The sequence below is a fragment of the Cystoisospora suis genome, assembly GCF_002600585.1.
Source record: "Cystoisospora suis strain Wien I chromosome Unknown contig_5726, whole genome shotgun sequence".
NCBI classification, from domain to species: Eukaryota; Apicomplexa; class Conoidasida; order Eucoccidiorida; family Sarcocystidae; genus Cystoisospora; species Cystoisospora suis.
The window spans coordinates 1-13703 of NW_027158516.1; the positions used below are offsets into that span (position 1 = coordinate 1).

The following is a 13703-nucleotide window of genomic DNA, read 5'->3' on the forward strand; positions in this document are numbered from 1 at the left end:
AGACCACTCGGCCATCCGTGCTGCGATGAGAGTGCTGCCTCCTGGCGTGGCCAAGTAAGCGAACGACAGATTGACCACCGCTATCGCGCCGCTGTCTGCATCGATCGGGTATGCTTCAGCTACGCAGTCACGCGGCCTTTACATTCTCGAAGTCCATACAGGAGTTCGGACGCTCGGGGGGAGATCTGCCGAGACACGCTTGTCTGTTTTCTCGTATCTGAGGCTGCTATAGCGCTCTTCATCCATCTGGAGTTGGACAGTGAAAAGTCGAGTGCTAGGAAAATTAGTCGAGGTAACATGAGTGGGTGTCCTACATTTTCTACATGGCACACAGTCGAATCCCGTCTATACCGTATTCGCACGTTCGTAATAAACTGTCATGAGATACACCGCGTAGAGGAGTATACATGTCTCTCTCCCTTCCGTCCCGGTTCCCTCAACTGTGGGCCGTGCAGATGCGTGCCCACAACTGGCACGAACCGCCACCGCCCTCGCCGGGATAGCTCAGTTGGGAGAGAGTCAGACTGAAGATCTGAAGGTCCCTGGTTCGATCCCGGGTCACGGCATCATCTATGTACGTCCGCGGTCACTCCAATATTTCCCGGCGGACTGGTCTGCCAACAGAGCAACCTTCCATAGAGCAGAGGCATATACAGTGACAAAGAGTCGTTGCTAGCGGACGTTCCAGCCAGCAAGTTCTGATATATAGTAACGCCAGGTAGACCGGGGTGCAGTGCTTGTTATCGAGGTAACTGATACACGCCACACAACGATTACGCTGTTCTTCCAAAGAAGGTCTCATTCGCTGAAAGTTTGTATACCCTCACGTCCCTGTCCCATGTATGCCCCGCGGGCTCACACGTCACTAAATCCTGCAACTCTACCAAGCTTTCTTTGTGTCCATCTTTCCCATCATATCAATGAAGTCTAGAGACAACCACGCCCCCCTCCTACAACGGCGGCGTCGCAGCTGGTGTGCGCGCCTGAATGTATCTTTGGGGTAATACTATAACTATTTTGTCTGCATCACAATAAACCTCCCGGGGACCACGGCGCTGTGATTTGTCTCTTTGGCCCCCTTTGCAGTCCTTCGTACGCTCCAGAAAGTCTTCACGGTGGCTTGAGGCATCAGCTGAAGACACTTCCTCGGATGATGCCCCGCCTTCATCATTTCCATGGAGAGAACAAACCTGACTCCGGGGCTTCAATAGGTTCGTTGCCAGTGAATTTGCCGAAGTCTCTACCATCTCATCTACTTCACGCTGCGAACGTGGCGAATCAACCTGTATTTGTTCTGCTTGGCGCGTGTCATCATTAAAGCCAAAGAGCGTCTGTCTTAACGGCTCCACCACCGGGGGACCTCGTCCACCGCGTAACACCGGATCAGTCAGCAGCATGTTGACCTGAACAGTACAGAGCGGCAAAGGAGAAAGAAGACTGATTACCTGTCTAAGGACAAGATCGAAGAAAGACCCAAAGTAAGAAGACTCTAAGCTCTGCGCACAGAACAGATCTCGCTGAGGATTTTGAGGGAGGCAGAGAGAGGAAAACCGTGGGTTCGGGGGGGTGACACCTGAAAAAAGTGTTGTGTGTTTTCTTCCTATCCACCCGTTTATGAAAAGATAATCCTAGATCTCTCCCCAGTTCCTTCCGCAAAGACTGCTGTGAGCGACGCCTCGTCTCTCTTAGGCAACACACCCATGGAAACCACTTTGGCTGGTGTAAAGTTTCTCTCTCTGCTTCTGCGCGACAGTCGGAAGAACGAAGAAGCCATCAGCACCCGGCACGTAGACAAATCAATGGTAAGGCCTTTTGGTTGCTGCTGAACCTCCTGTGGTCCCATCAGTGGATTCCGTATTCAAGGGGGATGAACTGCCACTCTTCATGTCCAGCTGAAATTCTGCTGAAGAAAGGACGAGCCTTTCAAGTCTCACAAGTGGGAAGAAAAGCACAGGAGAGAAAAGATGGAGCGGCTACTTGCTTGACACTGGGTGAAGTAGAACCTGAAAGGCGAGGTTTCGTAGCCACACCAGTGAGGAGTAAGAGAAGTGGAGAAACACTACAGTACGGAAGGCATCGGAGAAAACGAACAAGGTGCGAAAATCTGCTGAAGAGAAACTGAGGCTCCCTGCCTGCAACAGAATGCCTGCATCCAGCAAGCATAGTTTGTTGTTGAAGGAACGAAGAACATTTGAGCCGTCTCCAGGGCATAGTTCGGGAAGGCGGTTCATTCGAAAGCATGTGAATGTCTGTGTCACTAGTGCATCATCGACTTGATCGCAGTTACAATGCCAGTCGATACCTCGTCTACACCGCACCCAAACTTTTTGATGTCAGATTTACCTGTGAAATGACTGAGACGACTGCGGTTTCACAACGCAGGACTTTGTCTCCCAGAGTGAAGAATTCAAAGCCTTGCTCCGTCTGCAGTTCTTTCAGCTCAGAGTCCAGCCATCCTCCTTCGGGGCCGATAGCTACCAGTATTCTCCCTCTCCCCTGTTCTTGAAGCTGTCCAGCGGAGAAACCACGAAAAACACACTTGCTTTTTGACCGCAGTCATGCTCGTCGCTCAGGACAGTCTTCCAGCAGATCATTCCCCCATGTGTGTACACGCATCCGTCTTCTCTACGCGTTCAGGCATAGACCCAAGCTCAAGGGAGTCACAACAATTGCATGCAGACATATACATGTATGCTCAGATCACAGCACTGGCTTGCAGAGTATCATCTAGGAGGACTAGCCCCAGTTATACTCCACGGCCGGTATCTGCCACCATCATCGGGCTCAGGTGTACTGGCTTACTCTGTTGCCGAGTCCAATCTGCATTACCGGTGTTCCCCAAACCGAGAGCTCACGCTATGGCTACTGTCACTGTATAGCTAGCTACTCCTCAAGATCATATAGCCAGCTATTCCTCACTACTCGTATTGCTAATAGGTACCTTCTATCTGTTGCCACCAGTCCGACCACTGTCGTCTACAGTGTGTGCTGTTACAGTTACACTTGCGTACTATTAGATACTCCTTTGTGTGAAGGCTGTGCTACCGGACCGAAGGACCTCTGCAACTTGAACTTCCTTCTTCTTAGCCGTCTGACTTCTCGTATTTGTCGGAACCATTGCCTCAAAGCTTTGACGGACATCATCACGAGGCTGCCTCCTCACACGATTTCACGCGATCAATTGAGATAACTACCGCAAGAAAATAGACCCAGGCCTCCGTGTGCACTTCCGTGTGTATCTACTTTCCTCAGTTTCCTCTCTAGCAGTCAAGGAATACCTCGTAAGAGATAACGACCGCACCATTCCGGTCAAGCTGTATCTATCCGGTCACAAAGGCGGCCTTCAGTCAAACCGTCAACCTCGCATTGGGATGTAGCATAAGACAGGTATCTAACCCTCACCCCGGTCCTCTCGTTAACCTACTTTCAGCATCGGTAGAGTCTGTGGAACCGACGGATGAGCTACAAGCCGCCTCACACGTCCCAAGGGACACTGGTAACAGCACCAGTTCCCTTCGGGAACATCAGCATATGCTGAAGTCGCCTCATGTGTTGTTTCTTCTTTAACTCCATTGCTGCAGCATAACCTTTCTCGTTCCTCATTCGTATGGACATTCTCTACTAAAGAGTAGGTACCCTGGATGTTATCAATCTGAGTCCCCTTTTGAGACGTGGCATCCTCCGATCCCTTCACATGGAAAGAACAAGGAGAATGTAGAGGCCTCAGATACGCCATCAACGCCTTCCAAGAAGCAAAGACATGAACCTCTGGCACACGTGTTGTCACGCCTTGTTCAAGACCTGAAGTGAGGAAGGTAAGCACGCAGGAAGGGTTTCACTAGACCTTGTGTAACTCATAGACCTGGAGTTCTTTCCACACCGTATAGGCACGGCATTTGAGTAGCACAGGGTCTCTACAGTCATCGTACTCATTGCAATCCCATCAGGCCATGGAAGGTTTACAGACTCTGGGCACGCGGCCACTTACAAAGATATTTGCCTACGCAGACAGGCAACAACCAGATACACACATATGTATTTCCTATCATACTTACAGAGCACATCAAAAGAGTTCGGCCTCACACGAGGAGACGTCAACGTATGAAAGAGAGCTTGCCATACATTATGCTCCCGAATGAACATGTATATGTGGGAGTACATATGTCATACGAGGACTCCCGAAATACTCCTGCGTACATGCGCAGATATCTACGTCCGGGTATACACATACACACATGCACACACAGTCTCTATCTCGAGACTCACGGTGAAATCACATGCCTTTTCCCGAGTCGCAGTGAGGAAGAGTGACCTTTTTCTATGTTACCCTCCGATGAATAAGAAGTATTCATGAAGACACGAGGCATGCCATCACACCAATCACGTGGAGACGCCTGTCTCCTCTGTCTCTCTCTTATGATAGCCCGCTTCCCCCGAGAAGAAAACGAATTTCGTTCATAAGTCCGTTAAGGCGTATCCCATGCTCCCTTACGTCAGCTTCCTGATCCATCGTGTGCATAGATAGGTAGTGCCACGCATATGGTTCCGGTGTATATCACATAGTAGTGGTATACGATGAGAGTTCTTAGGGCGACACCCTCTTTATAAGCATCTGGAAGGTCAAAATCGAAGAGATCATGTCGACGATCGACTGGGAGGTATAGATAGCTAGGATGTAGACGTAGATACAAAGAAGGCCGTACCTGTCTGCAGTTGTTTCCGGATGTTCTCAGTGGAGAGCTTAGGACTGCAGAGGTATCCTTTCTCAGTCCGTTCAGCGCAAACAAGAAGTAGCCGGCCCACTCCTAACGACGCGCTTATCTGGAATTCAGCACACAGCCATCCTTGAGGCACATACATGTACATATAGAGATATATCCCCGTAGAGATAGACAGATGAAAGACCTATCTGTGAAGTCCTGCTTGAATTCCATCAGAATATGACAGTACACAGGCGCGTACATCTACTTGGTCGTTACAAGGTATGTCTGTGTCTATGTAAAGACCCCCATACTTGGGGTTGCTACAATAGGTGCATGCACGCACCCATAAACGACGCTCACATGTAGCCAAACAGAGGCGATACTATGTACACACATGAAGTCCTCACTTGCCTACACATGAACTGACAAGGCGCTTATCCAGGTGATGGCGCTGAACTTGATATTGAACAAAGAGAGAGAGCAGTTTCCAAGGAAGGAAGTCCACACACGGCGCCATAAACTATCGCATACCAGCTGTATTCGCCTCTTTTCCGCCTAGTAACCGGGCGACCAAGAAACCAGACGAGGGCTTAAGGTTTCCTTCAGCTGGCAGTCTGAATTTCAAAGGCAGCAGCGCATCTCTTCTTCAGCAAAATGATCTTCTCTCAAGCAGACGTGAAAAAGTCTATAGGCATCAGGAAACTGGATTGTAAGATTTACGCCTCGCGCACTACCTTCGAATGAGGCATGCACAAGGAGAAAGACAGTCAGAGAGAGAAGGAAAAGAAGGCGTCGACAGGAGGAGAAATACCTGCAGAATCTTATCGAGAGTCTTAGGACGCGGAATCGCAAGAAGTAAATCGATCAAAGGTAGAGCTGATGGTGGTTCTTCGCTGTATATACACCCAAAAGACAGACAATCACCACATGTGTGTGGACACTTATGCATATATATGTATACACAAACCTATCTATCAGGCTATTAGCATCTATCTGTTCATCTATCCATCTACAACACAGAGGGCCTGTTGTCTTCTTGTAAGTGGTGTCGACTAAGCCACCTCAAAGAGAAGAGGAAAGGAGGGGTCGTAGTTGATCCAGCCACGTATGTAAAGAGAGCGGCTTACATGGGAAGACGCGCACATCTATGGCTCGACTAGAACTTTCCGAGATGTGTCTCCTTGGGGTTGCAGTGCAATATAAGAGGCAGGCGACAGTCGACGCGCTCTGTGTGGGCCGAGGATTGAAGGCCTGTCTTCGCTAAACTGTCTGCATGTTCATTCTGTAGGTCCCTTCACAGAAGTGCTTCTATACCTAGACGGCGATGTTCGATCGATAGGTAGTGTATACCCCTCGACGTATTCATATATATGCATACGTAGGTATGAAAGTAACAACAAGGACAGAAACAAAGTCGCACTAGTACGGGAAGTCGAGCAAATTGAGTGTATGGGTCAAAATTCCACGGTCGCCTATCCCTCATTAGAGATTTACGGCTCTGTGTCTCTGTCTCTCTCACTGGTCTTTTGCATCTGCCTGCTCTGCCTGGCCTAGTTGGTGCGCATCCTAGCTCGGGAAACCACGGTATCCGTGAAGAGAAAGAAGATGTTCTTTACACGCATATACATCTCCATCCACTTAGATACATACATAATATATATATATATATATACGTAGTGCATGTGTATACTGAGTGTATATAAGACACCGACAATCGGTGGGTTTCAATGCAGAGAGGAAGAGAGCACTCTGTCACTTGTGAAGACTCAGGCCGTCATTTTACCTCCGAATATCTCTATCAAGCTCAATGAGGATCTTCGTAATCTCCTTCTCTTTCTCCTTCTTCGCTTCTTCATAGATCATTTTCACGACCTGAGCTTTGCATATACCTCCGTTGAAGATACCTACTCGCAGCGTGCTACCAACCTAATAAGCCGAAAGGAAAAGACACAACACCATTCGAACACCTCCATGTATGTCCTACATAAAAGGATGTGTATATCCATACACATAAACGCATAGATATAGAGAGAGGAAGAAAGAAAGAACACATGACTACGGAAATTCAGCACAGAGACACATACATATGCATACATAGATACAAGTATATGCCTATCCATACATATATAGAGAGAAAGAACTCATAAATAATAATATTCAGTATGTACACATACATATGCAGGTATATACACATGTGTGTACACAAGTATTCGTCTATCCGTGTATATGCGGAGTGAGAGAGACAGAAAGAGAAAGGGTTTAGGGAAAAGATAGAGGGAAAAGAAAGAAGAGAGAAACTTTCCCTTACTGTGCTCGTCATGTCATTCTCACCTGAACCTTCAGTACGGTCAAACAATGAAGCCTGGCATTCTTCTCCTGTATATACGCCATATAAGACACAGTCTTCTTCTTTGTTTTCTCTCCTCCTTTTTCTTCATCTTCTTCTTCGCCTCTCTTTCCCTTTCCACCGTTTTCTTCTTCTCTCGCTCTGCTCTCCTCGCTGAGAGTCGCCTCGTCACCTTCTTTGCGTTCACCAATTTCTTGCTCGAAGACATCTTTTCTCCTTAACAGAATGAGATTCATCTTCTCTTTTTTCTAGCTGAGCTCGTATGAAGTTTAAGGACCTCGCATGGAAACGCTAAAACCAGGAGATGGCCCGATATGAAATCTTCTTTTCTCTTCTCCCTAGACAAGTCGATGGGAATGAGAATCTGCCAGAATGGTGATAGATGTAGATACATACAAATGTAGATATACATAGAAGTGATCCTCTTTATGCACTTAGATGGCTGGAGAGTACAAGACAAGAGAATTCAATTCTTTTTCTCCTCTCTCTCGGCACCGAGCGAGTTGTACTGGTTATAGCAAGAGCCCGTCTTCTACGAGTAGCATGACTTCAAGAAGTAAATGGAGAATGTCAATGAAATGAAGGAGGAACAAGAGGAGGAGAAAAGGACACCTTGGAGAATAGAAAGGACGTAGAGAAAGGAGGGCGGAAAGCAGAACACAAAGGAGCAAGAGGAAGACGACGAAAGGGAAATCATACGATAAAGTTGCTGGTTTGGTTCAGATGCCGAGAAGAGGCTGCAATCGATGCTGTCAGACCGAGCTCCTGAGGAGGGTCGAGTCTCATCACTCGCTGATGAGGAAGGCGGAAAAAGAGAGTTTCAGTCCCTCTCGGCACTTCAGGGAGGGTAGTGTTACATGAGGAAGGAAAAAGAAGAGATTCTTTCTCTCTCCGTTACGTAAGGAAAAGGAGAAGGAAAGAAAGAAAGGCTTGATGTTCACCGTGGAAGCTGTGATAGACAAGAGTGACGTCGATCAAGTGGCGATTGAACGAGATCGACCGGGAGACTTGTTTTTTTCTCCAGTCGGATACGAGAAGAGCAAGCTCTCCTTTCTTCAGAAGAAGAAAATGGGACAGAGAAAGAAAAGAAACAAGTCGCAGAAATAAAACTGGTGGGCCAAGAAGAAGGACTACTGAACTGTCCTGCTGACGACAACAGAACGATGAAGATGGAAAAGAAATCGAGATACGATAGCAGACAACCATCAAACAATCGATTCGTGTGTTGCGCCGTCTCCTTCCCATCTCCCTCTCTCTCATCTGCATTTCACTCCCCTGGACTGCCTGCTCCTTTTCAGGAAAACTAGCGCGTGCCTTTACCCGCGGATGCTTTCCTTTTGCACGACAAGGAGGAGAGGGAGGTGCCTTAGAAGGAATCACTGCATGTTTTGCTTTCTACACGAGGCTCCATCTTTTTCTAGAAGGGCTTTCGCCGCTGTTGTAAAACATGTAGGTTCTTCACACAGGGGGGAGCGGAACGAGAGATGGGGACAGCCGACAAGACACTGCCGGTGCTGATGGTGGCGAGAAAAGACGATGTCCGGCTAGCTGTGTCAGTACCAGCAGTACTGGGCACATTCCAAGGCCAGATCGATGTGCTGTGTCGACTCGTGAGGAAACTGCCGCTAGAGATTCTCTGGGGTTGTCAGGGGTCCCCAGCGACGAAGAGGTCATTGAAAAAGATGGTCGGGTGGGAAGTGGTTCGGAAGAGAAGAGAACGGAGGCTACTTTTTCTCAAGAGGAAGTGATGGAGATGCAGTGAAATCTCAAGTAAGCTCAAGTCAGAAGCATAAAGAGATACAGTATGTTTACAGAGTCAGAAAATCAAAGCCGGGGCGTGCATGTAAATAGGGCGGATACGTGCGTCTGAGTAGTGGGCATATATCACATGTACAACGAGATAGCAGTCTTGCAACACTGCCGACGCTTCTTATCAGCATTATATTGAGAGGCAAGCGAGAAAACATTCTTTTGTTCTTTTTAAAGATGACAGGGCTCTCGAATATCGCCACTGCCTGTTACAACGGGGGTTTTCCGCTCAGGGCGGTAAGTGCGAAACAGGTCCAACCAAGTAGCTGCTATTTGTGCCTTTCCTGAAAAGACAGGAAGAAGGAGCCTGGATCTGAGGACCTGAAGGAACCCAAGACGATTCTTACACACCTCTGCAGCTACTCAGGCTCAGATTCTTTCGTTGTTGAGCAAAGATCTCTGCCACCGTGTATGGAATCGTCATTTCTCCAATAGCGTGGATGCTGCAAGTACACACTACGGGCAGGAAGAGAAGAGATGCTCATTAGCAAGAAGAAATACGGGGAAGGCGACGCCTGTGAGCAGGTGGTGCTATCTACAGAACAATATCGTGATGGATCTGCCTATCATCAACTGGAGATTCTTCTTGCTTTGCCGGTACAATGGTCGTCTGTCAGTCGTGTACTCGCTCCCCTCCATAGACCACGATGTACGAGTATCTCCAGCAAATACTGGGACACTGACAAGGCGTAGTAACCGAGACTCAGAGACAGCTCGTTCTTCGAGACTTTTCTCCAAAGAGGGCCCCGAAGTGATTTTATGCTTTTCTGCGGTTCTAACTCGGTTTATTCTCCAACTTACACTTATGCTCTCCACGCCCTAGTCCGTTGCCTTATGCTCCGTAGATGTATGCGTGTGGATCTATCTCTAGCACTCGGCGGCAACGTGTGATCTGTGTAACCTGCTGCCCCTGATACCGCATCCGACAGGGTATGGGGGGAATGCCCTGTCGTGATGTGCGTAAGATTTGAGCTAGCGAGACACGCGTGTCTTCTATGTTCTCCCGATTTTCATGTGACACGAAACTCGCCAAGCCACATAGACGTCGAAACGTATCGCTCGCTTGCGGCAGCAGTTTACCAGTCCTCGGTTCTTGACGCTTCTTACGAAAGGCTGCCAGAGATTGTGAATGAAGCAACCAAAGACCAGATGAGAGCTGTCCACTTTCATTCCCCGAAGACGAGTGAAGATTCACTTTGTACCAGAACTCCAGTGTGTCTGGGATAGATGGAAAAGAACATGATTTCAAAGGCGGTGTGCGCCCCAACCTATCTAAGGCACAGGCCGGCTCCGGTACTAATTTGTATGACTACTCACTTGCAAGGTATGTAGCCAGCCTGTTATTGTCCTTCCTGGTTGTGGCAAGAAGAATTTGAGAGGTTGCGACAACCGTCTAACAATCCGGGGATTGCTCGATGAGGCAAAAAAGACCTAAATCCTTCGTTGTGGCTACAAAGCCATGACAGAAGACGACTCCAAGAAATACATGCCCTGCCACGCGGGCTTCGAGGACACTTGAGAAGGACTTTCGCTCTCTTCAGGACTCACGGGCGATGCCTTTTGATACACGCCAAGGAGAGGGTCGCTTAAACAAACACAGGTACCCCCGCCGCACCGTTACAACGACAATACCCGGAAACACATAGGGTCGTTTCTAAGCAGTGCTCTAAACTGGTGACGATTTTGCGCGTTTTCCTCCTTTGTTTCTGACTTACGCGACTTATTTCTCAGCTGAGCCTTTCCCTTCCCCTCGTTTTCTCCTAGTTACCACAGCAACGCGAGTTAGACGTCTTCCGTGGTTCTCTCCATACTAGAAAGGAGGAAGTGTCGTGTGGATTTGTAGTGTAAGAAGAGCGAGCAAACGTTCTCGATAACACGCAGATACAAGGATCGTTCACCCACGTTCCATCTGCGTCGGCATGGTGGGCTCTTCCCTGCGAGGACGACAGAAAAGCCGCAGAAACGCGACCGGCAGAAAAGACGAGAAACTCGGTTCAAGGGAGGGTGCTGAAAACTCCACTCCTGTAGTACCTGATGAGTAAAAATGTCCTCCAGTTATTCGAAGAATGTCGCTTCTTGTGATTTGTTTCCAAAACTTTTCGTTCCTACGAAGACGACAAAGAACTAAACGACCGACATCCCCTCCATCCCTTGCAACTGTCCGGGCCAGCAACACACGTTCACCGCTCTAGTAAATAGCATGTCCCCTGACTACTTCGCGGGGACTAGACTTTGTTTTCTTCTCTTCTCCCGAAAAGCCAAGAATTCACCGAAATGTTGAGCCAAGACAGGTGAAAGGAAAAACGTATCAGCACTCCTGAGGGCAGCTGGCGTCGAGCTTCGCATGCCCGGCAAATTCTCGTGTCTCCTGTTTCGACTAGTTCCAATTGGAGGATGCCTGTGCGCGTGGCGTTCGTGTTATATCCCGCGTTACGATTGCTCCCCAAGACGCCACCTCTCGTTGGCTAATAGTAGCTAGCTAGCCAATCACCATCCACCCGTCCTCGAAGGAAGACCGTTCCCACGACCACCCTCGTAGCTAGAACCGCTCTCAGCTACTACTACTTTTATGTGTGGAAGAAAAACGAGAGGGGAGAGCATCTAGCCTGACGACGGCGGCCATTGCCAGCCCAACCACCGAAACAGTCCGTCACTCTTTTCGTTTTTCAAGTTCGTTGTTGTCTTTTCGTCGTTCGTTTATGTTTCTGTTTTTGTTTTCAGCCATTTTGCTCTCCGAATCTTTTTTTCAACAAAAGGGCTTACACCTCGTTTCCTGTTCCGCAGCGCTGTTGATCGCAGCTGTCTTCCAGCATCCCCCCCGGACTGAAAAAGAGGAAAAGGAGGAGGCGGACGGGACCAAAGCCTCGGGCAGACAGCCGGCGGAGAGACTCTGAGCTAGCCGGGAGATAGCGGCAGTCGTCACAACGGCTGCCAGCCGACTAACTCGCTCGTTCACCGACCGGTGACGAAGAGGATAGGGGTGGTGTTTCTTGGCGAGTCCATAGACAGCCGCAGAGGAAGAAGATAGATGGGCATACATTTTTCTCGTCGTTCATCAGTTAGCCAAATGACAACAACCCTTACGGAATCCCGGAGAAAGATGTGTTCCAATTGATTTTATTTCTTGAACTACTCTTCAAGAAATTCCAAGTTGTCTTTTCGATTGTTTCTTTCTGGTTTGCGGTCTGACCCGCGCACCCGCAGGGAGCCCTGGTGGCCTTTTCGTTGGTTTCTCATCTTTTTCATTTTCATGCCGATTTGAGTCGGGGAACTTTCTGAATGTCGTTTGTTTGGCTGCGATCGTCTATATTTTGGCAATACACTTTTGCTTCTTGCACTTGCCAAGCTCTGACTATCGGCGACACTCTTTACTCTTCTTTCGCTTTTTTTCGTTCATCTCTCCCGCAGTGCCATAGGCCTTCATCGGCTTGGCTTACTTAACAAAGCCCGCGTCTTCGATGCTTCCAACGAACTGGATCGGCTGACTGACCGACTCCGACCAACATCCTCCGTCCTGTTGCCGCCTGACAACAACCTCCAGCGAAAACATCGCCACCACCGCTGCCACCCACCGTACTGCTGCTGCCGAGAAGGAAAGGCCGCGTCCAGTCCACTGACCACACCATCGCCGATTGCGCTGGTTCAGAAAGGACAGAGGACGAAGGGAAGAAAGATTCGGAAGCTCCCGATTGTACTGCGAAGGAGTGGTGATAGGAAACCTGAAAGCCTGCTACATTGTAGCACCCCCTACAGCTTTCTTTTGAAATTTTTATTTCAAGTTCTTTTCATGTGTTTTGAGAACTTTCCCGGATATCGTTTTTTGCGGTTTTCCTCCTTTCTAAACGAGCCGTCTTCCCTTCATCATCGTCTTCTCCGTCCTGTTGTTTCTTCCCGCCCTTTGTTATCACCACAACAGTCCACCCCATTGAAAGAGATTGGAACGGAGCGAAATCCATCCATTTTCATCTTTCCGCCCTCGTTTTTAACGGTATCTAAAAGGAAAAAAATTTCGAAGCGTATGTCTTCTTAAATTCTTTTTAAAAAAGAGAAGGATCCAACCCCCCCGTCTTTTTCTTCGGTGAAACCTTACCACCAGGTACTCCAGTCAGTCTTCTTGGTTTCTCCGATGCTGTCGTGTGTGCTGGTTTACTCGTGGTATTGAGGCCTGTCTGACTGACGGATAACCCGTCTCTCTTGGACTAACGTTTTCTTCTGTCTTTGAACTGTTTTTTGGTGGTCTTCCGAGTCCTGCGAAATCGGAGAATCATGCTCTCTTGTCACCGAGTCGGGAGACCCGTCTTGTGTGTATCGAAGAACTCCCTGTAGGCCCACCCCCAACCGAAAGGAAGATGGCTGAAGCACATCGAGGTGTGATCGATTTCTTTCTCCCTGCTGGCTCGCAGAGCTCCAGCGGTAATGGAGATGAAATGCAATCGAATGTTTTTTTCTCTTTCTTCCATCCTCTTCTGTCGTTTATTTCCAAGAAGAATTTCCATCAAAAGGAAAGCCACCATGGCACCGACGGAGGAGGAGGCGTGTTGTCTCTATGGATTGCGGCAATTCTTGTGGTCTTGGTTATCGAGGTGGTAAGAAGATACAAGCTTAGATATTTTTTCCCATATTATTGATCGTTGTTCAAGTCGCCCCTTATCTGTTTGTCTTCCTATATGTTCTACGAGAGTGGGAGAAGAAATGAGTGTTTATCGAGAGTGTGTCGATCGTGTGACTCTGTGTACAACATAATTCATTCACATCTCATACTTTTGTCATCTCTTCATGGCTTCTATGCGACTCACTCGTCATCCGATATGTCAGCTGTGATGTGTGTGCGGCCCTTGTCAGGT

At 48.4% G+C, this 13703-nt stretch overlaps 3 protein-coding genes across 3 annotated transcripts; 1 reads left to right on the forward strand and 2 right to left on the reverse strand.

Moving 5' to 3' along the window:
• Positions 1–558: 558 nt before the first annotated feature.
• On the reverse strand, positions 559–8762 carry CSUI_009530 (rna methyltransferase). The gene is made up of 7 exons (XM_068069645.1): positions 7035–8762; positions 6487–6629; positions 5515–5596; positions 4704–4821; positions 3425–3801; positions 2344–2508; positions 559–1403 (listed from the first exon to the last, which is right to left on the reverse strand). The coding sequence occupies exons 1-7, from the start codon at positions 7284–7286 to the stop codon at positions 951–953; spliced, it is 1590 nt and encodes a 529-aa protein (XP_067918377.1). The 5' UTR covers positions 7287–8762; the 3' UTR covers positions 559–950.
• Positions 8763–10149: 1387 nt separating this feature from the next.
• Positions 10150–11260, reverse strand: CSUI_009531 (uncharacterized protein; the record flags this gene model as incomplete). The annotated part of the gene is made up of 1 exon (XM_068069646.1): positions 10150–11260. A coding segment is annotated over one exon (189 nt), but the record flags the coding sequence as incomplete, so codon positions are not given.
• Positions 11261–11433: 173 nt separating this feature from the next.
• CSUI_009532 (uncharacterized protein) lies at positions 11434–13444 on the forward strand. Its single transcript, XM_068069647.1, has one exon. It carries the CDS (start codon positions 12647–12649, stop codon positions 12887–12889), a length of 243 nt encoding a protein of 80 aa, XP_067918379.1. The 5' UTR covers positions 11434–12646; the 3' UTR covers positions 12890–13444.
• Positions 13445–13703: the final 259 nt, after the last annotated feature.

Excerpts from the sequence above, each read along its gene's own strand:
- CSUI_009532 (XM_068069647.1), top strand. The coding sequence starts at position 12,647 with ATGTGTTTTGAGAACTTTCCCGGATATCGTTTTTTGCGGTTTTCCTCC.
- CSUI_009530 (XM_068069645.1), bottom strand. The coding sequence starts at position 7,286 with ATGAATCTCATTCTGTTAAGGAGAAAAGATGTCTTCGAGCAAGAAATT. Across the intron at positions 6,630-7,034 it reads TGACCGTACTGAAGGTTCAG|GTTGGTAGCACGCTGCGAGT; the intron begins GTGAGAATGACA and ends TCGGCTTATTAG. Across the intron at positions 4,822-5,514 it reads CTCTCGATAAGATTCTGCAG|ATAAGCGCGTCGTTAGGAGT; the intron begins GTATTTCTCCTC and ends GCTGAATTCCAG.